Genomic DNA, 27,927 nt, shown 5'->3' with positions numbered 1-27,927 from the left:
AATCGTTGCTTAGAGTGACCTCCCACCACTTGACCTTAGTCAGCTGACAGTTTTAATTTAATTAGTGAATGAAAACTTAAAACCAAGAGTTAGATGCAAATATTTACACTGGCAAAATATATAAGACTATTGAATTAATAACAAAACCAAAAATTTAAACTCTAATCCTCTAATGACTGAAAAATCTGATTGACATACAAAAGACCAACAGTGCCACTGTAGTAGATTATAGCTCCAATTAGCACGGAAATAAATTGCCTATGTAACAGAAGCAAGTATCCCTGCGATGCCTTTGAAGGAATCCTTCAAATTTATGCCGTAGACCTATGTTTTTGGGAAGTGTTGTAGTATTTTGTGATAGCATTTATGATATATCCTTTCAGCTAGAACATTTCAATATTCACATAGTCTATAGAAGAAGTTGTTGATTCAGTTCAGTTGTGTATTCATGCACATGTGCATTCATGCATGCCCTGATTCCTGGACACGTAATTACGCAACTTCAACGTTAAATAACTACAGTTTCATATTTTGTAAGTTGGGATAATATGAATATATTCCGTATGAGGATCTATTGCATGAAGACTTTCAGGTATTAATATTTAAATACTTGCCATGGTATATCCTCTGCCTATGGTTGAAAGTGTATCTTTGCATTGCTGTATCTTGCATCTCAAATACCATATGTAATTCTGGTTCCCATTTTAAGAAAATGGACTTGTAAAACTACAAAAGATGCAAAGAATGACATCAGGAAAGGTGAATGGCATAGAATAGTTTTCAAATGACTGAGTAGCTCGTTACGTTAAAACTGACTGAGTCTTAACCCAGAGATTTCTGGAACCTGGAAATACATGTTATATGCGTATCTGACAGTCTTATTCTTTATGTTCTTCTGTATGATACGCTCATCACCCGTATCAGGGACATGTTACTGGTTAGGTCAACCTTTGCTTTGTTGCAGCACGGCTATTCTAGTTCTTTTTAGATTTACTTTAAAAGTGGCTGAAACCGTAGAGAACCTGAATTTATTTCTGTATTTTCTTTTAAAAATAGGTCTGAGAATACGATTATTCAATTTTTCTCTCAAGCTACTAAGCTGTTTCTTATATATAATTCGTGTGCTTCTGGATGATCCAACACAAGGACTTGCATGGTAATGTTTGTGGATTTTTTATTTTTTATTTCTGCTCTCAAAGCATTGTTTAACTTATCAGAAATTAATATAATGAATAAACATTTGATGGTCTCTCTACAGGGATTTGGTCTTTCAAATATTTTGAAAGAATTATAAAGCTAGTTTTACATTGTGAATGGAAATAAGAACTAAATAGGAACTAAAATAACAGTATACTTTTTTCATTTTACTACTAAAATAATCTTGTCTCTTTCCTCAGATGCTGTGCATCAGATATAGTTGTGCAAACATACATTTTGGTAGTATTATTTCATAACATTCCAATGTATCATATTTCTGAAAATAAAATTGAAAATAATCTGGTTGCCTGCTTACACAGCACTAGTTTTAAGATTTTACTTAAGTAATTTTACTGAAAACCCCAAACCCTGGAAACAGACAGACAAATACATGAAACTGAGCTTTCATGCAGATGACGTTGATGATAATTTTGTAGCCCTCTGCTTTCCCTGTACACGTAGAGGAGAGGGAGACCAAAAGTACATTCTACACTCGTGATGTCCTGTGGTCACAATGTGTGATTGTGCACACCTACAAGTGTCAGGATTCTATATGGGTCAGGTATTCTATATAGGTCATCAGGTACTCTGTTTTTTGGGTTTTTTTTTGTTCATGTCTAACACAATCAACCACCAATTGTAGAAGAAACCATATTTAAAATTTATCCAGTCCTGTACTTCAATTGTATTTTTACCCTGCATATACTGAATCTTCTCAATTTTAGATACTAATAAGCACCTCGTTTTACTGTGCTTTCACTTGATTTGATTCTGTTTGCCTTAAATATGGAAAGAAACAAAGCACAGATTAAATAATTAAGTAAGCTTGGGATGATAGATCTAGCACTTTTCACACAATGTTAGGCAAAGGACCAAGTATGACTTCTAATTTTAATATCTGGAAATCAGTTAAACCCGATAAGGGTAGTACTGTAACTAGTACACAGGAGAGTAATACTGTAACTAGTACACAGGAGAAATACTGTATTTTACAAGAATCAAATCAAAAGCAAAGTGGGTAATATCAGCTTTACTCAGCAGAGCATAAGAGAAGGATATGTGAATGGGAGGTATAAGAAGATGCATTTGAGATTTTTTTTTTTTTTGTTAAAATTTATGGTGAGAAATTAGAACATCTGAAAAAGGGCCAAGAAAAAAAAAAATCACAGGAAAAGAACTTCAGAAAACCTATTTTTTTACTCACATGTGTCTTAGAATGATTCTGCAAGGAGAAAAAATGTGTAGGGAGGAAATGAGCAGTACAGATTTCATAAAACCTTTAACAGTGATGGAGAAGAGAAAATCCATCCTTAGTGATTTAGGCATAGTAGCACAGCAACTCAAAGACTTGAAATTTTAGTTATAGGTATTTTCTGGCATGAAGAAGTTGCTGATATTGTTTTGTTATGAGAAATCTAGTGAGCCCAAATAAGCATAACTGCAAGGTTATGTTTGGGTACACAGAACAGATTAGAGCATCAGCATTTCTGCCATAGGTATGCTTCAGAGCTTTTGTATTCATATGCAAAGATTTTTCTGCATCTTGCAGACTACTTAATTGCCGAGACCTTTCCTGACATGTTCCTTCAATCTAAGGAAAAATGTTTGACAATTCACCAGTCAGAGACCATATTCGTACTTTCCCTATGTATTGATATTTTATGATGTGTTGACTAGTATGTTCTACCTCAGTATAACATTTTTCTGGCTGAGAAGTTTCAGATCAGTCACTTCTGCATGCTGAGACCCTAGGTTTCTAAACTTCTAAAAGCCGTCTATGCCAGAAAACCCATCCCTGTGCCCAAATGTTATCTCACTAATGTCACTGGTTTTGTTCATAGAGATCCTGAGAGGTTGATACCTAAACTACTGCCATAAAGCATTCTTACAGATGCAGTGTTATGGAAAAAAAAATCTTTTCTAGATGCTGTGTCACACCCTTCTGAAAGAAACTATTCAGTGTACTAAGGGCATGGCCACAGAAAACATTATCACCTGGTTGTTTTTTAAAGTGACAGTCGTGGGAGGAATACTTTCCATCACAGACTCCCCCTGCAGATTTATTTCCTGTTTTTCTGAAATGCTTGCCGAAGTTAATATCTTTTATTTACTCCTTCAGGCACAGCAGATGTACAGGGCAGAGCTTAAGACATAAAGCGTTCTTATTAAAGGATACTATTTAGTACCTGTCCCACTCATAGCCAGTAAAAAATACAGCATTTACTAATCTGTGGTCTGCAAATCCTTTTCTTTTCTGTTGACCTTGCTATCCCAGGGCAAACATGGATATTTTTCATCATTTACACAAATATATATTCCCACATCCTTATATGACTCTGAAGGGAGGATTTGTGCCAGCAGTTCCAGGCAAGATAACATCATGTATACATAGCTGTTTTTTTTTCCATAGACATCACCAGTTTCTTACTTGAATTACTGCTACATAAAGCTTCAGCCGTCCTCACATCCTCACAAGAGGATATAAACTGTAGATTGGTGCAGTCTTTCCTGTTGAGAGTGTGGTAGGCATATGTGCTCTTTCTATCCCAGCCTATCCATGTCATAGGATTTTAGTCTCCCTGGATCTCCATATTAATGTGCACTTAGTTCAGCTTTTGAAAGTATAATTTCAGTTATTTTATTTTTAATTTGGAACACCTTTGAAAATAAATCTTAAAAGAATGTAGCCTGAAATGCTTCATAGTCCTTTATCTACAAATACAGAGCACATACAGAACTACTTTCTAAAAGTTATTTCACTTTAAAACATGTCTATATCCATTACTTAGGGTTTCAAACTATTGCATGCATTTTATAGAACACTTAATAATGTGATTAATAACCTTTTGCTCCCATATGTTGTTATAATCATGTTCCCAAATACATTTGCTAATGAAAATGGACTTTGCATGAATGGGATGGCAACTATCAGTAAGGAATTAAACCGGAGATGTTCCAATCAAAACTACACACCTGGAGCGATTGATTGGTGAGTTCCCAATTTAAAAAGCAAACAAAAAATCCACCTAATGCTGGCAAGGGGAGGAAAACAGGAAGACAAATTCATTTCCATCTGGAATGGTGGAATTTCAACATGCAATAGTGATGTGTCCTCAAGCAATTAATTATGTTTCTAAATACTCAAAACTGCCTTTAATATTTTCATTGTTTCAGTGATTGGATGCTCTTGTAAAATCTGAATTCCCTCAGTGTTTGACCTTGTTGAAAAAGAAATGGATGCCCTTATTTAAAAAACAATTATGACTAGTGATAAATGATTACCAGTAAACTACTGTGTCAGATTCCAGTAGTACTTTATTAAGTACCTATTATCATTGAATTTAGTAAGCGCCAAGACAACATGAGATTTTTCCAAGATATGACAGCCCCTATGAGATAACATTTTTATTGCTGCAAAGCTAGCAGAACGTTTACAAAAAAGAATTGTCAAGTTTATTTTTCCTACCACAAAGGATTATTCCCCTGCATCTCTAGAATCAAAAGCACAAACTGATTTATAATTTCTGGACTCATAGGGCATGCAGTAGCAACCAGTGATACCACTAAAAGATTCTGGTGTTACTGGTTTTGGATTACTCCCATGGGAAATCAATGACTGGCTCTGGAGTAGAAATACAGGCAATGTCAATGCTCAGTAGAAAGCTACTAATTAAATATCTTTATTACTGAGGGGTTTTTTATTTGTTTAAATAAGGCTGCTCTAATTTCCATTCAAATGTACAGATTTCTTCCTTGATTTTGTTCCAAACATTTATCAGATTTTGATTAATTTCATATTTATTTTCTCATTGTAATAAACAGGTCTCCTATTATTTGGGTGAATCGAAGCTTGCCCTTATGGGGATTACAGGTAATATTTAAATGGCCAATTTAACTCTTTCTGTTTAATAACTGTAGACAATATTGATTTATTGCATTTTAATTATGTTAAAGGATACTTGCAAAAGTTGATATTAACACAGAAATCTACTTGATGACCAAGTACAAGAAAAGCATAAAGTAAAGATAAGTTGAGCTAAGTGATTTAAATTTATATGGCTTTAGAATATGAAGGATTAATACTTAAAATACTGTGGAATTAGGTAGCCTTCTGTCTTAGAATTATCAAGCTCTGTTGAGTCAAACAGTGAGTGTTTGCTTCAGTGATGAGTTTAAATTTCATAATTGCTTATGACATGCTTCACGAGCTTTCTTGTTAAATAAACTAGAAATATAAAGTTACTTTCGTAAAATAGAAGCCCATACGTTTAGAGGAGTATGTTCCAAAAGATACACTACATCAGTGCGTTGTGGATTGGATATCATTTGAAGTTTCTTCAGTCTTCAGTGTCCTGAAGCCTGCTCATTTTGAGAACACTTTTTTTTTTTCCTACTTGTGCACAGCACTGTGGGAATTCTCCCTGTGAAATGTGTTTTTTTACTAAGAATTCCTTAAGCTTCCAGAATGGTCATACCATTACCTTTTGTCACCATGCATAGTGGAATTCCATTACAGCGGTTTGTACCTCTGTGTAATATACAGCTTTACTAAGGGACAAATCTCTTGATGAAAACATCTTTGAATTCCTTGCTTAGTGTATGCTCAGTTTGAATAAATTTTGACCTAGACATTCAGATTAATATATTCGATTTAATTTAAAAATACTGAGAGATTTATTTGCTTACAGTTCCAGTCTTATTAGAATAACTTTATTTGATAAAGGTCCTTTCCAGCCGTAACTGTTCTATGATTCTATGTGTATGTGCATGCATGTATAATATACACATGCATTCACAGTTGGATACATACACTAGTCGCAAAGAAAGATTTGTTTTTATTTGAGATACAGCCTGATTTTATATAAAACAGTAATACCTATTTGGAGAAACAGATATTCCAAATGGGTATTCTGTTTCCATGTCCGGGGGGGTTGTGGAGTCTGCCTCTCTGGAGACATTCAAAACCTGTTGCTGTGTAACCTGCTCTTAGGTGGCCCTGTCTTGGCAGGGAGATTGGACAATCTACAATATGTCCAATCTTGGAGATGATCTCCAGAGGTCCCTTCCAACCCTAATGATTCTGTGATTTTGATTGCATGTTTTAATAATTTTCCAATTCAGAGCATCTTTTTTTAATTTAGATGATACTGTAAGTGCAAATTATGTACTCTGCAAAGTTTTCAGCAGTAATGACCATTAGTTTAAAGTCAGAAACACTGAGCTTGTTTGACATCAGGCTCCACCTGAATTTGTACATCTTCAGATGTAGAATATTCCCATGATACACATTAAAATACAAGTATTTGCTGTGCAAAGGACTTACTTAAATTTTGTGATTATTTTATTTGTATAAAGTTTTAAGTAATTTTTTTACTATTTTGGTCTTTGATTATTTAAATATTTTTAAAGTACACACTACATACACTAACTACTTATAATCTAAGTGGTAAGGTTATAATCTAAGGCTCAGAAGGTGATCTCAGTTGCATTTAAATATTAAAATCAGTAACGATTAATTTGTATTATTTGTGCTGTTTTCAACTTTCCAAATTATACACGGTAAGAAAAGTGTTTGGTTTTCCACACATTCCTACCATCCTTATGGAAAAGTAAAGTGCTGACTAGCTTCCGTTATTTACAACTTCCTTCTCTCTGTTTCATGAAAAGATCTCAGTACCTTTTAGGAACAAACAACTGAAACTTGAGAAACAATCTGGCAGAATGTGTATGGAGTTCTCTAAAACCATGAAAAGGCCACCCTGTAGGCTCTCTGGAGTGTTTTAAAAGAGCCATGAGACTGAAGTTAGAGTCTGTGCTTTAGTCAGAAAAATAACAATATTTAAGCTTCATGCTAAATGTTGCCAGTTGAGATGGTTTCAGAGGATGCATGGAAAAGCTGTTTTTTATGACCTTTTACTTTTCATTGTCATGTTTAATGCCATCTATTCTTTGGAAGCCAGTATTAATACACATATTTTATCACTTAAGGTTTCTGTGGCTTTAATAAGTGTCTTTGAAACTCTGCTGCTGAGTTATCTAAGCTATAAGGTACGTACTTCCAGTTACTTTTAGGCATAATTCATCACAAAATGTAACTGAGTTAAATGTTTCAATATGAAATCCATGTGCCTGCATTTGTGCCCACACGGAGGTACAAGCAGGAAGTTGAGAAAAAGACACATGTAGAGGACAGCATATTGGCACAGGCAGCCCTGTGCCTATTTACCAAATTTATGAGCAAATGCTAATATCTAGAAAGTCAGAAATGAATTTTTCATTTTCTTCCTTTGTCCTCTAGCACAGTGTAATTTGAAAACACATTCTCAAAGTGACCTTCATTTTTGGATACTGATTTTAAAGTGCACAGTTTTATATGTCTATCCATAATGCAGTGGATACAATTCTCATTGATGTCAAACTGTATTTGTAACTCAAGTTTTAGGCATCTAAAACCACACACCAAAAACTTATGCCGAGGTAACACTTTCTTAAAAAAAAAGTATAATGAAAAAATGGGAACCTGCATATTTGTATTACTCATCTCTCTGGTGCTATTGGAACATCGTTGTAAAATGCCTTGAAATCATCTGATGTGAATACAATGTATTTTTGTATTTGTATTCTCCTTAAAAAGTTATATTTTCCTAATATTTTAATTCAGTTTTCATTTTGTTCTGTGCTATCCTAGTGAGTTTTAAGTACTCTGCATTTTTAGTGTCTTCAGGGGAACAATACTAATATCACTTATCAAAGTAAATATGAAAAGACTTGGTTTCTAAAGCTAAAAATATCTTGGAGCATACATTCAGTAGCTATCAGAGCCACCACTGAAGTGAGAGTTGTGCTTATCAAATGATTATGGCATAAATGTTTTCCCTAGTGCCCAATATTGCTAAAAGGCTTAAGACTGCTGTCTAAAAATTATTCTTCTTAGTCCTTTTAGTGTACACTATTTAGGTGTTGGGGCTTACAAATGCAAATCAATTATAGGCAGAAGCAATCAAAAATTAACACATCTAATCCAAAACAATAATGAGCAGTCACAATTTATGCTCTTCCTGAATTTATTGAGCAGCATTTTACCCCTGTCCATTCTGCTTGTGGTCTGCATCAATTTCAGTGAGTACAGAAGATGAGAAAAACATGGACAAGTCAGGCCCTAGAAGAAGTTACTTTTTAGTGTGCAATGGGTGTAAAGCACTACTACGCTGACTTGCTTCATATACCTGTCATTGAGGCAATTTTATGATTGCTCTATTTCCACACCCCATAAGGGAGTAAGAGTAATGTAAGGAAGAATAATAGTACTGAAATGCACTTTGGCAATCCACCTGATGCAAACACCTCCTTCCCTCTGGTCCTGTCCTCTTAGTTAGAATCTGGAAACGTTACGATAGAGCCATTTACCCCAGTTTTACACAAGTCTCTGGAAGACAAAGCAACTGATATTTCACCCACTGTAAGGCCTTTCTGTAAAGCCAAGATGACTGAAAGTGTTGGTTCATGTAAATCTGCGACAGATTACTTATTTCATGCCAACATTTCTAAAGCTTTTACAGTGTAGGCACAAGTCAGAACAAGCCAGAAAGAAAACAAGAAAAAGATGAATGTGTTTGCATCTGTATGCACATTGCTAAGATTTCAAAAACAACCTGTAAAATAAATGTAGCAGTCATTTGAGAGAATACTCCAAGGAATTTACCTTTCTGATACCTGGTTGAGGACACATGAGGAACGATTCAACATGCAGAAGAGTAAGAACGTAACAGTGGGTCAAGCTACTAGGATACAGTGAATTTGCATTTTTTTCATTGCTTTTATATGGGGAAGAATGCAAAAACTGTAGCACTGTATTACACTGCTGATTACTTGGATCCAAGAATAAAGGGTTTACAATCTGCATTCTCACAGTTTAACCCATATATGTGCGGGTTTGCCCTTGGCCAAAATTCTGGAAGATGTCTGCATTAGGAATTTCCATTGCCAAAATTTGTGACAGACATCTGGCAATCCTACTATATCTCTGGTGCACAGGCAGTCTTAGCTGCTTTTATCAGTACCATACATTCTCATTGCAAAAGGCAGTTTTGCAGAAGACACAATGCATTTTTATGTGGAAGCCAGAATTTTACAGCTGGACAGATCACTAAGTACCTGGTGCACGTTCATGCAGGCATTTAGCCTGCACAAGTAAATTCTGTGACATTTCTATATTGCAGAAAAGTAAAAATGAAGAAATTAGTGAAAACACAGAATGGGGCAGTTGGGAAAATCACATTTTCTTTTGATTTTACTATTCCTACAAATAAAACCCCAGATTAGTTTCATAATTTCACTTCTTTTTACAGGGCTGCTTATCACATAAAATATTTAACATTAAGCAAATCAGTTTAACTCTCCCCAGTTACAAATACATGGAAGACAGTAATCCTTGTTCCTTTGTAATTATAGTTACATCTTCCAGATGTAAAAAAGTAAAAATAGGAAAAGACTTTTGTATACTATGGAGATTGTGTTTAACTTTCAGTGGTTATATCAGATGGCTATTTTAACAGGAAAGATTAATATGTCATTGCAATGCTGTACTGCGAATTCTTGTATTATCCCCCTATATGCACTACATTGTTATTGCATTACCTATGATGGAGTTTTGATATACAGAGTTAGAAAAGCTGTAAGTCACTGAATTTTAAATACCTGATTTTAAAAATGCAAGGATTTTCATCCCGATGTTTAATCATCTACAGTCACTGCTCAGGTGTGGAAAAGAAGTAGTATTATCTGCATCTTGTAATTAGCAGTAAGCAGATTAAAAGATCAGTACCACTTTCATTGAAATAAGTGGAAAAACATCTTAATTTCATGTAAGCAAGATCAAGTTCCAAAAAGCCCTGAAATGTACTGACGTGTTTGTGGCAGAAATACAGAACTTTTTTCTGGTAGTTCTAACTGAAATATTAAACACTAGAGTATCTTCCTTGCTTCTCTCTCCAAAACAGTTGGGAAAGAGAAAACACCAAGTAAAGATAAAAGAAGACAAATGCAGAGGAACGAAGGACTCACTGTAGCATAATGCTATCTTTCCTGACCTTAACTGCATTCCTCTTTTTAATACTTATTTCTTAACAAGCTAATATCTTAATAGCAGATTAGAATTAATAAAGAGAAATATCCAGACCTCTGTGACTAGCATGCAGAGGCTAATGAAACAAGATTAAGAGAAAACAAGGTGTTTATTTTCCTTTGAAAATTACAAGGTATTTGCATTCTTCTTTTGCTTTATATTTTGCCACAAAGTTCCATCAGAATGTTGTACAGAGAGTGAGTCATCATTCTTATCAAATGTGAGTATGGACTACAGGGTAGTTGCCTGTGTGCAGAGGTAATCAAAACAATAGATTTGACGGGAAAATCTGAGCAGGGCGTGTCCTTCTGATATATGTCTCTGCAGATCTTATGCTGTATTAGGGCTTTAGCTTTTAGACACTGTAAGACAATAAGCCTTAAGGTAAGGAAAACTTTGGCATGATCAAAAGCTAAAGCATTGCAAAGGAGGATTTTAAAGATTTAAAGGCTTCTAAGAAAAGAAGTAGAAATAGTTGTAGATGAAAGACTACCCAGCAGGGTAGTCTGTTACTTCTATGAAGAGTCACTGAAAACTGAGAATTATAAAGAAGATAAATTCTTTAGGACACAAACCTCACCTCCTTATCTGTGTGTCAGTGTGCATGTAAAAATCAAAGTAAACTAACCTTTCAAGAATGAAAAAGTAGAAACAAAATGTGTATAATTCCAAGGTACCTAAAAATGCAATAGAAGAAAATATGAACATGTTATTCTCTGAAAAAAAAAAAAGAAAACTTAATTTAATGATGCTCTTCATTAGCTGAAAGAATGAGTTGACTAGTTGCCGCAATTAGAATTCATCATTCAAGCTGTCTTACTAACTAGGTCCTAGCAAGGAAATACAAGGTCGTATGGAAACAGAGAACTGCTCCAGTGAAAATATAGATTTAAAAGTACGTATTTTTGCCTGTGAGGTACATTATGGTAAGCAGTAAGAAAAAATAGGCCAGAGTGCTTCTATATTCACATTTCACATATGTGTTTAAATCTGAGATGAATGATCTTCCTGAAATTCTAGTTAAAAAAAAAGCTAGTGGGAAAGACTCCATATGTGGCATTGGAATATTGCATATATTTCTCATCAGAACTGTATATAAGCCTACTGTGACATGGTGGTTATTTTTTTTTTTTCTTTTCTTTCAAGGGAAATATCTGGGAACAAATTCTGAGAATACCTTTTCTCCTGGAAATAATTAATGCTGTCCCTTTCATCATCACGGTAACCATATTTGAATGAATGCATTTTCTTACTGCAGTGTTGTAGTTGCACAAATACCCTTAATTTTTATTGCAGTAAATTTGAATCTTACATGGATGACAAATTTGTGCCTGTGGGAACAGAAAGTTGTCAACAACAAGACAGTTTGCTTCTTGAATGAAGTAATAATACAAATCACTTGCCTCATCCTCCCCAGCAGGGAACAAACAAAATCAAAATGCTCCAACTCAAGCTATAGCACAATCAATAAGATAAACCAGATAGATGTAAAAATCTAAGAATCTCTGAAAACTGTCCTTATTTTATCAGTTTATCTTAAATACAGTTAGTCACAAAGGAAGAAAATATAGTATTTAAAACCGTATCTCACAGTAAAAACACATTAGTAGTAAGTATTTCCCCAAGTGTTTCATTGCTGCTTAAATAGAAAAGTACTATTCTTTAATAGAAGAGCTTTTAATGAATTTGTTAATTTTTCTTTCAGATTTTCTGGCCAGCACTAAGAAACCTGTTTATTCCTGTATTTTTAAATTGTTGGTTGGCAAAGCATGCTTTAGAGAATATGATTGTAAGTATGACAAAAGAAATAACTGGTTTAGAGTTTCCGTTTTCTTTTCTAGTATATTGTCTTTAGTGGGACGTTGGCAGCGGAGTCCATTGTCCAACTTTAGTAGGAAGCCAACCAGATCTGTATTTAGATTATACAAATGGGCAAGCATTGCTAAACTGCTTTCTGCATCAAAATTAAAAAAAAGATAAGACATCAATTGAAATGTCAATTAGCAAAAATTGTTACTGTGCCAATAAGCGAAAGTTGGAATGGCTGGCTCTTTTGCTATCTTCCATTCACACGCAATTGAAAGGAACTCAGTGCCTTAATTGGTCCTTGCAGCTTGTAATTTGTAAGCTAGACATGAGCAGACAGACCTTAAGGCACCTTAGAATAGTATCAGAATTGTGCCAGGATGAACAAAGAACTAGTTAAATGATCACAGAATCACAGCTGGCTCTTTTGCACCCTTCTGTATGATCAGCAAATTCCAAGTGCATTTGAATGACTGCATTTTATCAGGGCACTAGATAATTCTTCTATAGAATCAGCTCATGCCTTATTAATTAAAAACCCAAATTAACATCTGTTTCCCATTAATATAGAACGATCTTCACAGAGCCATCCAACGTACACAGTCTGCAATGTTTAACCAAGTCCTTATTTTAATATCTACCTTACTATGTCTTATCTTCACTTGGTAAGTGGCTAAAACCCCTTTGTTTTTATTATACATATTGGCTTTTCTTCTTTACTACATGATGATAAAACAGGCATTGTGGAAACCATGCAGTGAAATAAAGATGGTAATATACTTGCAGTGAAAGTGTCAGCTAGCACCTGGTACTATTGGGGTCCTGATACACTGGGTTTGGAAACAGAATGTGCATGAATGGGAAAGGGAATCATTCTCACTCTAAGGAAGGAAATAGAGGTTATACAAAAACACAGGAGAAAAGAAGAATTGGGGGAAATTTGCATATGTACCAAGAGCACAATCTGAGCAGAAAAGTCACACAAATTTGAAGAGTACCACCAGAAGTACCCATACTAAGGTCACCTTCCTTTGATTGGTGTGACAGACAGAGAAAAACATGCCAGATCTCAGCCTTACCACTGATGACCAAGTCAGGTTCCCATAAAGAGTACAGATGACAGCTGCTAATAATCTAGATTTTAGACAGTAGTGGATGGTAGGTGCAAAAACCAAACTGTGTTACTCTGAAGAAATTTTTTAGGCAAGACCTTGAAAACTTAAATTTATAGGAGTTTGGGGAGTATGGAGAAAAATCTGTTGAGGGCATTAAATAGAAACATACTTGGTTAATGAAGAATGTTACAAGACAGTGCACAAGGGGGCAGTGAATAGAGAAGATGATTCTGTGTGGGAAGGTTGTCACCTGTATTTATTTTGCCAGACAGGATGAATTTGGGTTAGGATACTGATGAAGTTTGGTCTGTCATTTTGGAAACAGTGATTTGATTTTCTCTGACTTTATTCCTCTAGCTTGTTTTCCTGATAGCCACTATTATGTGATGCCTAACCCTTCCAGTAATAACAGCGTAAAATAACACATGGCCGTTTCCATTCTTGTCCTTCTCTGTCCTTTGTTCAAGAAAAGGAGCTTGTTCTAGCCAGTGGTTAAACAAATGGTCCAATTTTACCCATTGTTTTATGGCAACACAGCTGCATAATGACAAATCCTCCCAGTTCTAAACAGTAACTATTTTTTCTGAGTTTACGTTTCCTATTGAACATTATATCCCTGTAAAAGGAAATTTTACATGAAATAGGACTAAAATACTTAAATCAGAATGCATAAAAATCTATCACTCTAGCTCTTGAACATGTTTAACTGGTTATAATTTTTACTTTAAATTTTTTATAATACAAAGCACTCTTGAGTAAATATGCCTCCACGTATTTTACTAACCTACCTCAGTATTTTGCTGAACTGCTGAACAAAATATGTATCCAGTTCACATTGCAGTAAGCTAGTTAACAAGAGCCTTTCCAAAGAGCTCACTGTGATGATCCCTGGTTGAATAAAGTATGGAAACTGCAGCTGAACAGACCATCATGCTCACCACCAGGCGTTTTGATAACTGACAGTAAAACATGCAGAAAATGGCAAGCTTACCTACGGTAATTATGTCTGGTCTCAACAGCTGTGGATAGTAGCTCGTTATAGATCATTATATACTGACCTAGTACTGACCCTGTTAGACCACAAAATAAGCTAAATAGGATGAAGACACCCAGTAATGCAATAACTAAGGAAATGAAGTACTTTTGGAATGACTAAGAATAGTTGTTCAAACATCTGTGGCTTGCCTAAGACTTGAGTTCTGTGTAGGCAACTATTGCTATTGCTTATATGAACACACCTAATGGCATTTTTACACTTTTTTACACATCAATATATGATTTTGTATTACAGAATATATGTTAAAAATATCTAAAAATTCTCTATAAATGGTGAAAATCAATTAGCTTAATGTCGTTGATTATGTTACATCTATGGTGAATATGAGACAGTGTTTCATTTTAAGAGACATTATTTAGAGCTTACATGTGTTTCTTCATGCTGAGAGAAGCAAGGTCCATTTCTGGATCTGTCCACTTAAGGGTGGCTTTCATCAGGCTGATCTTTCACATTTTCTGCAACAGTGAGCAGTAACCATGTCTGTTCCCCCCAGACACATACGTGAGCCAGCCCTAGACTTATCCATATGTGCAATGGAGCACAAGACAAGATTTTGAGCTAGTATTGCTCTGTTTTCATAATCATGTTTTGGTTACATTTAGAGATACTGTCTTGGCCCATGAAGTACCATAGATTCAGTAATGCAAAATTAATAAGTCTAAATTAGTATCTTGAATAGAGGTGCCTACAGTTTCACATCACTTTCCCCTTAAGTTTGTTCAATACCATGGGGACATGCTCATGGTGTGATTTTGGTACCACTGTCCTCACCATGCCTCCCTGCTGACCCGTGACTTTTGGGAACTGTATGGATTAAATTATAACACCACAGCCCTTCTTAGTTATGGGTTAGGCTTGGTTTTACCATCTGCTTCAACAGGAACACTGGCTTCTCAGCACTTCTAAAGTCAATATAACTTTACAACACAGGGTTCTGTTCAAAACCATGCTTTTTTATCAGACACATAGAAAGAGGTGGCACATAGCTTCGTACGGGGATCACACCATTTTATAAGAAGTTTAAGTGTGAAGCCCAGAACAACACCTACTTCCATTTTTCACCAGTTAAGTTAGACTGATGCACTGAGAAAGTGCAGCAAAATTGCTTTCTTACTGCTTCAAGTGAAACTGAAAACTTTTGTAAGTCTTAAGTCTTTTCATGGTCATTTCTGTGAGAGAACCAAATAAATGCTGCAACATAACTACTTTCCAGGAATTAGTTCATAGAATGATTTGGTTTGGAAGGGACCTTAAAGATCATCTAATTCCCTGCTATGGGCAGGGACACCTTCCACTAGACGAGGTCAAGCCAAGCCATGTCCAGCCTGGCCTTGAACACTTCCAGGGATCCGCAGCTTCTCTGGGCATCCTGTTTCAGTGTCTCATCTCGATCACAGTAAAGAACTTCGTCATAATATATATATAATCCAAATACATAATCTCTTTAAAGCCGTTACCCCTTGTTCTTTAATCAACTATTCAGAATTTTGGGTATATTTTTAACATATTTAGAAGCAGATTTTTGCTGAGGTGTGAAAGTGGTGTGTTCTTCCTTGTGCAGTAACAGAAATCTGTAGTTCTGTAGAGTACAAAATAGCCAGATATGTACAAGGATACAGGAGATGACATGCCTACACTGATAATTCTAAAAGTACAATTTTGCTGCAGAATGTATATTATAGGATCTTTTCTGAAAGCTTTTGTGTTTACAGAGTAAAAGGGTATTTATATCATAAGATATTTAGATCTGACTGTTGTATGGGTGCAAGTTCAGTGAGCAGGAAAGTGCCTCAGCCATCTATCTGATTAGTCATAACTGTAGTTATGCTCTCTCAAAAGTGGAGGAACTGTTCAGTCCAAGTCGCTTAGAATTGCCTCAGCGCAGCCAGGGTCCTGGGGAAGAACCTGGCTGGACCTCCTGGTGTCCTGATTATTTACAATGGAGGGAAAAAAATTGGTATGTCTGTGTTCAGTACATTCTTACTTGTTCCCCTAGTGTGTGGAAAACAGCATTGCATTTGCTACCATTTGACTGTCATCTTTCAACAGAAATTTACTTTAAAGATCAGTTTGAGGGATCTATGCACAATAGCTACAAGAAAATGACGTATTAATAGAAAATAATTTTTTAAAATGATAAATACATAAAAGGAGATCTCCCTCATCAACTTTGCTCCTGTCCATAAAGAAATATTTTCAAAATAACTTCTACCATAGCTAGCAAAAAACCCACAGCAAGTTAATTCTGCCTTATGCATCATCAGCAAACCCATCAGTTACATGTCCACCACAGAATCTTGTAAATGATGGTTACATATGTAGATGCATTCCAACTTATAACTCAGCTTTCAGATGAAAAGTTAAAAGAAAAAAAAATTAAATGTTTACAGCTAGTTGGCTAATCTCACAATTTTTAGATGTCATTGTTCAAGTTGTCCTTTGCACTCGGAATAGAATGGGGAAAAGGCTCCTTTTATATTTTTGTATAGAGTTGTCAATTTTTTAACATTATTACAGAACAAACAGCAAGCAAAACCCAATTTTTTTTTCCTCTTTTCCACTCTTTCATTTTTGATGATAATTGTTTATGAATGTAGGGGTAGTACTCATTGCAGATCAACAAATTCATACAACCAACTCTATGTATCTGGAGCTTACAGATTGCATACAAGCATTCTTTTCCTCTTTTGATTTCAAAGACAGGTTAAGCTATCCAGTAATTTTTCTTTCTTTAAATACCTCAGTGGCCTCCTAACCAGAGTAATTACACAATACACTATATGTGTACTCCTATGACTGTTCAGCAGTTACCACTGATAGAGTTCTAGTGAAATTTGTAGACTCAGTCAAAGTATATGTTGTGTCATTTAGCTAATGGATGTTTTCACTTGTTTGTCAAGTGGAATACTAATTATTTCTGTAAACTGTACAAGACTACGAGTAACAGTGAATGACTATTTCAGGCATTTTTCTGTGACACAGTGAATCATCTACTAAGAGTTATTTTGCTTTTGAAATCAGTATTAGTCAGATATCACCAGTGTAGAATGATTAGCTTGTGAAAAAGGTGGCTACAAACTAAGACGGACATGTATTTTTTTTCCATACTGAAGACTAAGAAGCCTGCACAAATTTTGCTTATGTCTTCATTGAAAGCTCATTGAGGTCAATCTGAACATTCTTTTTACCCTTCAGGCTTCCTCAGAAAATGAGGATGTTTCCACATGCTAATTTACAGAAGAAACAAAGTATGCCAGTACTGTATGCTCAATGACAATTACTCAGTCAAAATTCTAGTCTGGGGGAAACAGTATGAATAAGTTGTGTGTAAGGATGAAAACAAATCCAGACAATGATCTAGTCCAAAAAAGACACATCAAGACCTTCAGTTTTGGAACACTATGCTATAGAAAAATACCAACAGAACAAAAATGGGTTAATCCCATGTAATATTAAGTGTAAATAAGGCATTCTCAATGCTCTGTTTCCTTTCTTTATCAATAAGCAGAGACAGACACCCCAGAGCACAATTCAGATTCAAAGGGAACTAAATCACCACATGGAGGTCTGTGCTGCTTTGCCCTTCTGTGTTGATAATATCAGGAGCTTACAATGGCAGTTCTTCAAGAAAGATGTCTAGCATTAATTAAGATGAATTTGAAGAGTGTTGGCGGATTATGTAATGTAGAATAAAATGTGGGTTTTTTGGGTCTTCTCTCTATGATGTTGTGTTTTGTTGCACTCAGTGCTTAGGCCCAATCTTAGTTTATTTGGAGATATTTTGTGCATTCCAAAATAGCACAAAATTAAACTTTGATTCTGTCATTCAGCTTGATCAAATCCAAGATTCGAAAGTGGTAAAGCACTTGATGCCTCAGGATTTTACAGACTAAACAGGAGCTGCAGAATTTAAATCCCATAATATTATAGAACTTTAATTGAAAGTTATAAGTAACTGTAAATAATGCAAAATAAATTATTTAATTATGACAAGAATCCCTCAAAGTCTTGAAATAATAGCAGTTGTGCTTTTATTTCTGTGAAATAAAGCAGATCTGTTAGGAGCTTGCTTGTTTCAAACACAGGATCTCTATTTTCCATTCTGAAATATTCCTATGCACTGCTCTCCACACATTAACAGATAGATCTAGAAGTAGGCCAGAGAGCACACATAAGTACCTTGCACATCCATTCTACCAGCTTCCACCCTGCCCTTGTCCTGCTTCTCAATTGCTGGAATCACGGCACTGTGTATGGGTAGTTTTCCTCTGAGTGTATACTATTAGAATTGAGGTCTACTTCAGACACTACTTTAATGCTTCCTTAAGTGATGGAACAATGAAAAGGCTGTGCAGCCTCTGGAAGGTCAATTAGAGAATATTTTAAATATCCATTTATTATTTGCAAACAAATAATGTATAAATTCAATTAGAGTTTTTCTGACTGATTGCTTTCTGGGAAAAACTGTGTGCATGAACACAAAGACGATGTTTCCCTCAACTTTGGCAGGAGAAAATAATGTTGCATAGAGTTTTTCTTTCCTTAGATATAGAAATTTTTAAAGGTGGCTTTAGTAAAATCTGCTGTAAAAGAAGCATGCAAAAAGTCTTGCCAGAAATAGCTGTCAATACAGATTATTTAACTGAAACAAATATAGATAAAACTGTTTCTAGTAGAATATGGATTTATGGGATGCGCCACACCTTTTTCACCTTTGCTAGCACTGGGGATCATTTGCTTACATCCGTATTAGAACTACTTAAGGGCCAAAGCCTTTGAGAAAACTTAATGAAAAGTTACAATGACAAGTAATAAAGACCCCGACTTGTTTCTTGTATTAATGCCTTTGCTTATCTTTAGGCAACTATTGTGTTGTGATAACACAGACATATTACCACATATGAATCTATTCTTTTTTCTGTATTTTTCTGTTGTTTGGTATCATGGTATTTGTTGTGGTTTTAAAAATATTTTTACATTTTTCAAGTTCAAGAGTTCTTAAAAAGCTTTGTGTAAGTGCTGCTTAAAGAGCATAGGATAAGGACTCATGCTACTGAAAAAATGGTTAGTTGTTTGTGAAAGGCAGAACAGAAATCATGTCTATTACAGGGAGAGCAGAAGTATTAAAGCCCAATCAGAAGTCTTTTTGGCGACCCATCAAACATGGTTTCTATGGAAACCTAGATAATTATACAGTGATTTTCATGCTATTTTAGTTATTAATTTGGTAGTGACATAATATTTCCTTTGTTAATCTTTTTAGATGTTTCTACATAGTTATTTCTAAAATAATTAGGTCAGCATCTTTCCCGTACTACATGCAGGGAAATCTTTGTGCAGCTGATGTAATAGAACATTTAAAACTAGACACAGACACCAATGAAATTAATAATCGTTTGAATAGCCTGTTTACTGTGGTCCACAGAACAAAATCATAAAGGTTAGAGAGTTCAATCTAAATTATCTTCTGAGTGTGAGATACACATCTGTAGTCATCTTGTCATCTTCTAAAAATTAGAAATAATCAAAGACTAAATGTTAGCTCAGAAAGCTGCCCCTCACAGAGCCTCATTAAAATGGAGTGTCATCAACAGATTATTTATAAGCAAATCCTCCTAGTTTTTTAATATGCATAGAAAAAAATAAATTAAGAAAATAAACAACATGATTGAGAGATTTCTGTTGTTTTACTGCACCTTGGAAGATGAGTCAGGGCTTCAGGTACTAGTGATCTTTTCAAGTTACAGTCAGACCTTTCCTGATTTTTGAGCACCGGTTGTGGGTCATTTATTAACCTGAAAATCAGTAGCTCAAAACTGAATTTAGATAAAGATTGGCAAAGTTAAATTTGAATAAATTAGAAAGACAAATAAACTTACCCACAGTTTTTGTTCTCTGTTGTACCACACAGTATTTTAATATTTCGTATGGTATGTAACTCTACATTCTAGGTCATTTTTTTCTGCAGTAGAAGGTACTGAAAATTCAGTAATCAGAATATGCATATTTAACTGAAGTGTATAAATAGATTAAAAACCAAACTCCTCCTCAAGAAGGAGATAGAATGTCTCTCAGGTTCTTTCCCAATGTTGTCCCCAGTAAGTATCTCTCAGATATCAAATGCTGCTAATATTCACAATAATCTTGACAACTTTTCATTAAGGATGCATTGAGAACATTCAGGATACACAATATTTTGCAAAATATTATGCACTATAAAAATGCCTTTGGGAGAACAATTTTCAGCTTTTGTTATCATAACATCTTGTATTGCAGTAAAAATATTATTGAATACCATTACCAGCAAAGGGTGTTCTTGCAGCAAAGACAAATTACCAATACGAAAGGAGGAAAAAAAGTAATAATTTTGAGTCCTATAACATTTGGATTGTTAGAAACACAATTCTAAAAGACTGCATCTCCATAGCATCTTTTCTTTAGCAATCATAGTTTGAATTTTGTAGGACATAAATAAAATCAAGCTATTGCTACACATGTAAAACAGCTCATAAAATTCCTCAAAATGAGTCTAAATTCCTCAAAGTTAATCCCATCCTTGTTTTTCAGGAACACAGCACAAGATAATAGAATTGGCTGTAAAGAATACGTAAATTCTTAGTAAATTAAGATCAAATTAGCAAAGCCTGCTTTAATTTTCTCTGTCCTGTTTCTGTACATAGGGACAGAATTGGGGCCATAACATATAATTCTGTAATTGTCTTGTGAACTCCATGGTATAATAAAGGGGGTTTTGTAAAAATCTCAAAATCTCTTCTCTAAAGAGCAAGGACGTAAAGAATGTCAAAGAGAAATAGAATACCATATTCTGTTACACAAAAAAAAAACAACCTAAAGCTTAACACATTTTAATATGTGCAACATGTATTTGAGATATGTATGTCTTCAAAAGCATCAGCACATGAAAAAACATCTGCAGAAATAAAAGAAAAACTTTTGGGGATTGATACATAGGGAGCTATGGAGGTAAACTCAACAGGCATGCAAAGACATGCAAATTATTAGGATGTGGGCTCTCTAGTAAGCTTTACCATTGGTTTATAAACACACATGCACACATACATCTGCTGCTGAATCACAGGCTTTAAGTAGGTATCTTGTGTGAAAATGTAAATGTTACTTATGCAAATTATGCATGTTACCTTCACAACAGATCTGGAATACAACCAGTCTTCAGGTTGTGAAATACTGTATCATCATACTGGTAAAAGAAATCTTAGGTTTTGATTTGGTTTTGGGAGGACTTCAATAAAAGCAGGTGAAGTTCCTTTAAAGGGACAATTTTATATATATAATAAGTGTTAAAAACCTCTGTTCTCCATCTCTTTCGTTACAGGAAGGCATTATGTTTCACGTTTTCTTTTACCTTTGCAGTAAAAAGAAAAACCTGCTACTCACATGTTGCCTTTGAGAATGTTATATCATTTTGGACAGTAACACAGTAGCAGATAGAATGCCATGTGTAACAACGGATGACTGATTATGTTGAGGATGTTTCTTCACCATTTAAAATTCAATGCCTGGCAGCAAACCATCATCACTCACAATTCCTGGCTCCAAAATGAAGTTGTCGTTAACATGCAGACTTTTAAAAGTCTTTCATTGACTCATTCATTAGGCTGACAAACTGTTTATTTTACTAAAATTTCGTGTTTATGGTAATTGCTGACACATTTAACTATATTATTAGATGGCATCAGTTATTCTGGTTCCCTAATGAACAGCAACTCATTATGCTGACTTGTGATCAACACAGCTCTTTAGTGATTTGTTCACTTTCATTGTTTGTTTTGTATTCCAACTGTATTTTAAGGGTGTGAAGTTTAGCAAAGTTCATACCTGAAAACAGAAAGTGAAGAGTTACAAAAAGGTGTTGATACAATTCTGACCATACCAGCAGAAATTAGCGTCAGCCACCAGGAATTACTCACTCACGCTCTGTTTGTATTAGGCATAACTTTACAGAATATTGAAAAGACATCTCAGAGGCTTTGGCAGAGTTAGGGATGTGATATGAGATGATCTGGAAAGAAGACAGATTTCAGTGCATTTACAATGGATTTTAAAAGAAAAAATTCTCATTTTTCTCTTCTGTACGTTTGCTATCCCACTGGAACTCACTGTAGTGTTTAGACAGGTGTTTTTCAAACAGGTGAAGATTAGAGGCTCAGTCATCCAAACACAATATCACATTTGAGTGATAAACTAATACATGTAAAAGTTTAACGTCCGTGGATTCCTCTAACTCACCTGTTTGTGATATTCTTTTTGTTAGCAATAGAGGCCCCGTGCCAGAGTTGTCACATGCCAAAATTACTTACTGAGCTTAAATAAAGAAAGTAGATCATTAAATGTATGGTTCATTATGAAAATGTTACCTGTAAACTCAATATCTGATAATTGCTTGTGGACTTCCACAAAGGTCTTTCCAAAACATACAGGTACAACTATTTAATAGTCACAACCATTAAATGTCAACTTGATGTCAAAGAGTGTTAAAGATTAATCTCTAAATGGTGTCTGAGCCTTAATAAATTTGTATTTCTGGCACAGTTAGCAAGTACTGCTTTCCATTCTCCCTCTCCCCTGAAAAGTAGAAATCTGTACATAAAGACCCTTCAGGATATAATCCAAATAAGCAGCACTTCGATTAATAGGTTCTGTATTTCCATTGGCAATTAAAGCCTTCTTCTAAAATAGGTTAAAAATAGTAATTTATATTGGGTTTTTGTTATCTCTCAACCTCAGTGAAATATCTAGCCGTGTACTTATAACTCAAATTTAAGCTTAAAGTTGAATATATTCTCCTATTCTTTGAAGAAAAAAAAAAAAAGCTGGGTATTTTTATGTTTATGTAAGCTCTAAATTTTGGCAATAAAAATGAGAAATTGCATATACTGTATATTACAGTGGAGTCACAGCAATAAGAAAAAAGAAATTAGTATTCATTTAGTAAGCATTTAAGTAGAAATCATGGGTGAGCTTTGCAGACTGAAAACTTAACAACAGGCTTGAGACCAAATTTTCAGTTCCTTTGGGCAAAAAATGCTGTCATAATTACATTCTACAGCAAAGTAGTGTGTTTACTAATATATTATAAAAGGAATATAATGAGGTTGAAAAGGGATGAGGCTATTTAAAGTTGTCCAATACAGAATGATCTCCTGTAATTGCAGGCATTCTTCTTCTTTGCTGAGCTCTATTGCAGTCCTTTGCATCTTGGACTACTCTTTTCAGCAAACTTCTGCTCATCATTAGCCTACAGATAGCGTTCTAAACAGACAGAGGCTGGACATCAGTGCTCATACAGCCAGTCATTTAACCAGCTTGACAGAAACTACCCTTGTAAAGCAGCAACAGAGTGTATGCTTACATTTTGCTCACTGGCTGTTTGGACAATCTTTCTCTTTCTTAAGAGAATACGGAATGTAGCAGCTGAACTGATGTACCAATAGAAATGCACACTTACAGGATTTACCTCTGCTGCCCAAATCCAGCAAACCCCACTGGCAACCTGCAGCAATATCTGTGTAATTACTGGTCAGAATTTTTCACCACTGTTGCTGAGACTGCCCTCATCCTCCCATTTAATAGTAAGTCCATCCCTTGTCTCTATCCCTCACAATGTCAAGAGTACTCCATAAAAATAAGGAACATGATGACAGTACCCCAAGACTGAGAGGAATCAAAGAAATAAAATAGTTTCAGATGTTGCCAAGGATGTTAACAGCTTTGACAGTAACTAGTGGCCTTCATTCTTTTCTGTATAGGTGATTGACAGAGGTACCAACAATGACAACACCTACGCAGCAAATGAAAAGTTTAAATGATGCTGTATTTGTGCACATAGCGGCAGCAATATTGAAGGGTAACACTCATAATAATAATAACAACAAACAGAGAAAAGACCACTGATGAACCAAAGATTTCACAGCGCAACTTGAAACGCAAGAAGTGTATACCACTGTCGCAAAGTGATCTGACTTTTACCTTACCTTAAACACTTTTTCTAAATTTAAGTTTTCCAGAAGGGAAAACAATAGGAAGTTTCCCCTTACCTAAACTTCCCACCCATAAAGGTGTTTTATCCAACATCCAGAGACTCAGAAACCAGATGTGTCCATCTAGCTTGTGATTTGGAGAACAAACCTGTCTGCTTCATTTTATAAACAAAAGGGTGTTACAATATTTTGAAACAGCACAACTTTATCATTTCAATAATATGCAGTGTTATTTTCACTGATACTTTCAATATTATTAAAAATCCTAGAGAATATGCTTATATTCAGCATCTTGAACAGTTATATAAAATATCATCTTTAGTTCATAAAAAGACAAACATCTACTTAAGAAGTAAATAACAATGCAGTAATAAAATCCAAAAGGGAACAGATTACATACTCATTTAAGTTGTCAGAAAGCTTTTGCACTGATCTATATATATTCATCTGCAGAATAAACTCCTTGCTGTAAGTGTAAACATTGTGCAATAGAAGGAGTAAAACAGATTTCTATCTCTGTGTTACTGCATAATTGTAGCATTGCACAGTGGTCTTCATTTGGGCTTCTCAAAATGTTCAAGTAAGTCCATCATGTTCCATCTGTCTCCTCTTCATAGCTGCAAACCTCTCTCCTTTGTTCTCAGAAAGATTATCTAAAGCACAACAAGCAGCTGCCATAAGAAACAGATAATTCTAATCAGTTTCTAGCCTACGTGTCTGTGTCTTCTATTTATTCACCCTTTAGTCTTTAAAATGCATATTCTATTGTTTTTCTCAAAAAGTGCTTTTTTTCCCTTTTGGGTGCCTAATAAAGAATCCATCAGCTCAGTCAACACATAAAAAGCTGTTCCTAGTAAACGGTATGCTGTGACTTTTTCTTGCTTTTCTTGCTTTGGTTATACATCACATATTCGTATATGGAATAATCCCTCTACAAGCTAGACTTACAGGACCTGGAATGAAAAGGGTAGAATTTGTGAGGTGGCCTCAGAGCCACCTTCAAGGTGGCTTCAAGGGGATCTCGGAGCCTACGTTCTGGATCAGAAAAAGTCAGCTTTCTGATATCAGTCTTTGTTTTCCATGTCTTCTAATGATGAAGATTGTGATCATTATCATTATACTGTGGAGTCCTCTTAGATAACTGATGATGAAAACAAATGTGAATTAAAATTTCTGGGAAAAACATAAGCTTAATGCAGACAGTGAGGACTGGCTGTGAAAGCACATTAAAAGATTGCAAGTAAGATATAAATAAGGCAAGCAGAAATGAGTTTCTTCAGTGTCTGCAAATAAAATTCACTTCTGACAGGGCTTGGGTATAACTGCAACAGAACATACGTTTTATGGAAAAATAAACTGGAAATAAAAATTTTACCTGTGCGCTTTCCAAAGGGCAGTACCTTTCATGCCTATGGGGAACAAGCAGTAACTCCTATGAATCAAGTTTTAGATGGCTCTAACCTGCATTTACTATTGGTCTGAGTTTCACAGCAGGATAAGCAGTGCAGGAAAGACCATTCTTCCTGAATATTACTTACCTGTAAATTTCTGAGAAATTAGTTTTTGTTTAAAGTGCTATTAACCAGAAAATTTTGCAACTGGAAGAAGGTAATTTGGCTTGTTCTGAAGCAGTCGTTTTAAGAGCAGCAATAAAAGAACAGCAAAATAGAGTTGCATTCAAGATGCAAACAAATGAGAGGCTGTCAAAGAGATGTAAAAAAGGATGGAAGTGTAAGGAAAATTCATGATGAATACCCTTGAGAATCAAATGAAAAAGTAAAATCTGATAAGGAGTGAGTTTTGACCACCAGAATTGAAGGAAAACTAGGAGGAAAATTCCAAAACCCTATTCCACAAAAAAACTGTCATAATAGGAAGGAACTAGAAAAAGGAAAGTTGTCAGGTTTTGAGAATAATATAAATCAAAATTAATATTAACAATAAAATAAAATCCATTTATCTTTAAAATGTGATATAACTTGAGTTAGATTGAAAACAAACAAAATCATTTTATCAGTAGCTTATATTATGCTGTAACACTGTAATGGTTGTAAGGTTATAAATCATCTAAGACTGACCCTGTCTTGAGCGTGTGTAAAACTGTACTGAATCAACTCTTTTCCTAAACATTTATTTAATTCCATGGCCTACCTTATATGGGAATCAAAAATGTGGCAAACGAGATATGTTGCAAACTATCTGAATAGAATGAAGCTAAGCTTTTTTACCACCAAAGATGCACAAAAGTAGCTGCTCAAACCTAATAAGATGCCATAAGGGAATACAGACATTTAGGATTTTCCAGGTATTGAAAGATACTACACATTTCAGTGTGGTTTGGAAACACACTTACTGTAGGCAGCTTTGGTACAGAATACATGTAAACATTAGAGTACTTCAAGGACAGGAGCTGCAAGCTTGTTTACAACAAATAAATGCATGTAATGAGACTGAAGTGTGCCTAGGCTAGGATAGACATATTGCTGATTCATGCTCCTTCAGAGAAAATGTGTGCTCTTGGACCACAACTAACGTGTGCTTACTGGATTACTATTACAAGGTCTTTTAATGCAGGCAGAGTATTTCAGGGGAGAATCTTTCCATTCTGGTTTTGTTTATTCTTTCATTAAAAATCCATTACTTCTCTCAGTACAGCAGGACACTGAATTAGAGGAGCTTTTTCCCTAATCCAGTATGGATGTTGGCCATTTTTGGGTCCTTTTAGAAAATTTATCCATGCAATTTGAGATTTTTTGTTTGCTTGGTTGGTTGGTTGGTTTGGGGGGCTTTTTTTCTTTTACAAAGCTGATTATTAAAATTCAAGTTTAGCAAGTTTAAAATCTGTCAAGTAGATAACTGAACAACTCAGCGGTAGTGGTATAATACCAGGCTTTGGAAACTGAATAAAATTTTCCATGAGTGTCCTGGTTTTGGTCAGTTTGGTTTCAAGTTACCTCAAAACAAACTTAGGCTCAGACAGTCCTAGAGGCAGTTTGCATTTTTTAGGTTTTCTTCATTTTTAGTAAAAATTAATAAAAGTCCTTATATTTATGGTAACAGGGTAACTGTGGACTACATCCTGTCACTAGGAAATGAAATATATGTATACTTGGTTACAATCAATACCTATGTATCCAATTCCTATCCTGATTCTACATGCTGGATGAGTTGCTTATACACATTTAACAAATATTCTGATAATGAATCTTTCAATCATTAATTCAACTTGCTTGAGGGATTATGGGTGCTTTGCGTAACAACTGTTACAGCCTTAAGAGTGTTTCAAATTACTGCAAGAAACACAAAGCATGATGTTCCAAAACGTATCAGGTGTATTAAATTGGAAGCATGCATTTGAATTTTCCAGCACAACACATAAAACTATTAATAGCTTAATTATTCTTCCTGAGAAATTATAAATATGTAATATTACCTAATTCTGTAATGCCCAGTGTGTGAACAGTATCTGGTGGTATTTCCAGAATAGTTACTGACTTCTTGTGTGAGCAGTCTTAGCTGCAACAGTATTCATGCACTGAAGTTGGAAGGCCAAGATTTACTTTGTATACCAACAGAGATCTGGAGGCAGACTGAAAGGAGACAAAAATA

The 27,927-nt window shown here is 35.0% G+C and overlaps 1 protein-coding gene and 1 long non-coding RNA gene across 9 annotated transcripts in view; one reads left to right on the top strand and one right to left on the bottom strand.

The window, feature by feature from the left end:
• Positions 1–27,927, top strand: part of LOC134170596 (potassium channel subfamily T member 2) — a 131,172-nt gene that overhangs the window by 37,803 nt on the left and 65,442 nt on the right. For all 7 annotated transcript variants that reach the window (XM_062632114.1, XM_062632113.1, XM_062632110.1 and 4 more), the window contains exons 3-9: positions 1,057–1,156; positions 4,130–4,186; positions 5,020–5,068; positions 7,186–7,245; positions 11,468–11,542; positions 12,027–12,110; positions 12,698–12,792. In XM_062632114.1, coding sequence (XP_062488098.1) covers positions 1,057–1,156; positions 4,130–4,186; positions 5,020–5,068; positions 7,186–7,245; positions 11,468–11,542; positions 12,027–12,110; positions 12,698–12,792 — 520 coding nt within the window. The remainder of the gene's footprint in view (positions 1–1,056; positions 1,157–4,129; positions 4,187–5,019; positions 5,069–7,185; positions 7,246–11,467; positions 11,543–12,026; positions 12,111–12,697; positions 12,793–27,927) is intronic.
• On the bottom strand, positions 621–27,831 carry LOC134170598 (uncharacterized). 2 transcript variants are annotated; one of them, XR_009967322.1, is made up of 3 exons: positions 27,780–27,831; positions 19,996–22,637; positions 621–726 (listed from the first exon to the last, which is right to left on the bottom strand). It is a non-coding gene; the product is annotated as an uncharacterized LOC134170598 (long non-coding RNA). The 2 variants fall into 2 exon arrangements; XR_009967323.1 differs by lacking the exon at positions 621–726 and having other exon boundaries at positions 20,432–22,340; positions 22,568–22,637.

Source organism: Pezoporus occidentalis, unplaced genomic scaffold (genome assembly GCF_034315485.1).
Source record: "Pezoporus occidentalis ecotype Australia unplaced genomic scaffold, CSIRO_AGI_Poc_V1 ctg383, whole genome shotgun sequence".
Classification (NCBI taxonomy): domain Eukaryota; kingdom Metazoa; phylum Chordata; class Aves; order Psittaciformes; family Psittacidae; genus Pezoporus; species Pezoporus occidentalis.
This window is presented reverse-complemented; position numbering and strand designations above follow the sequence as displayed.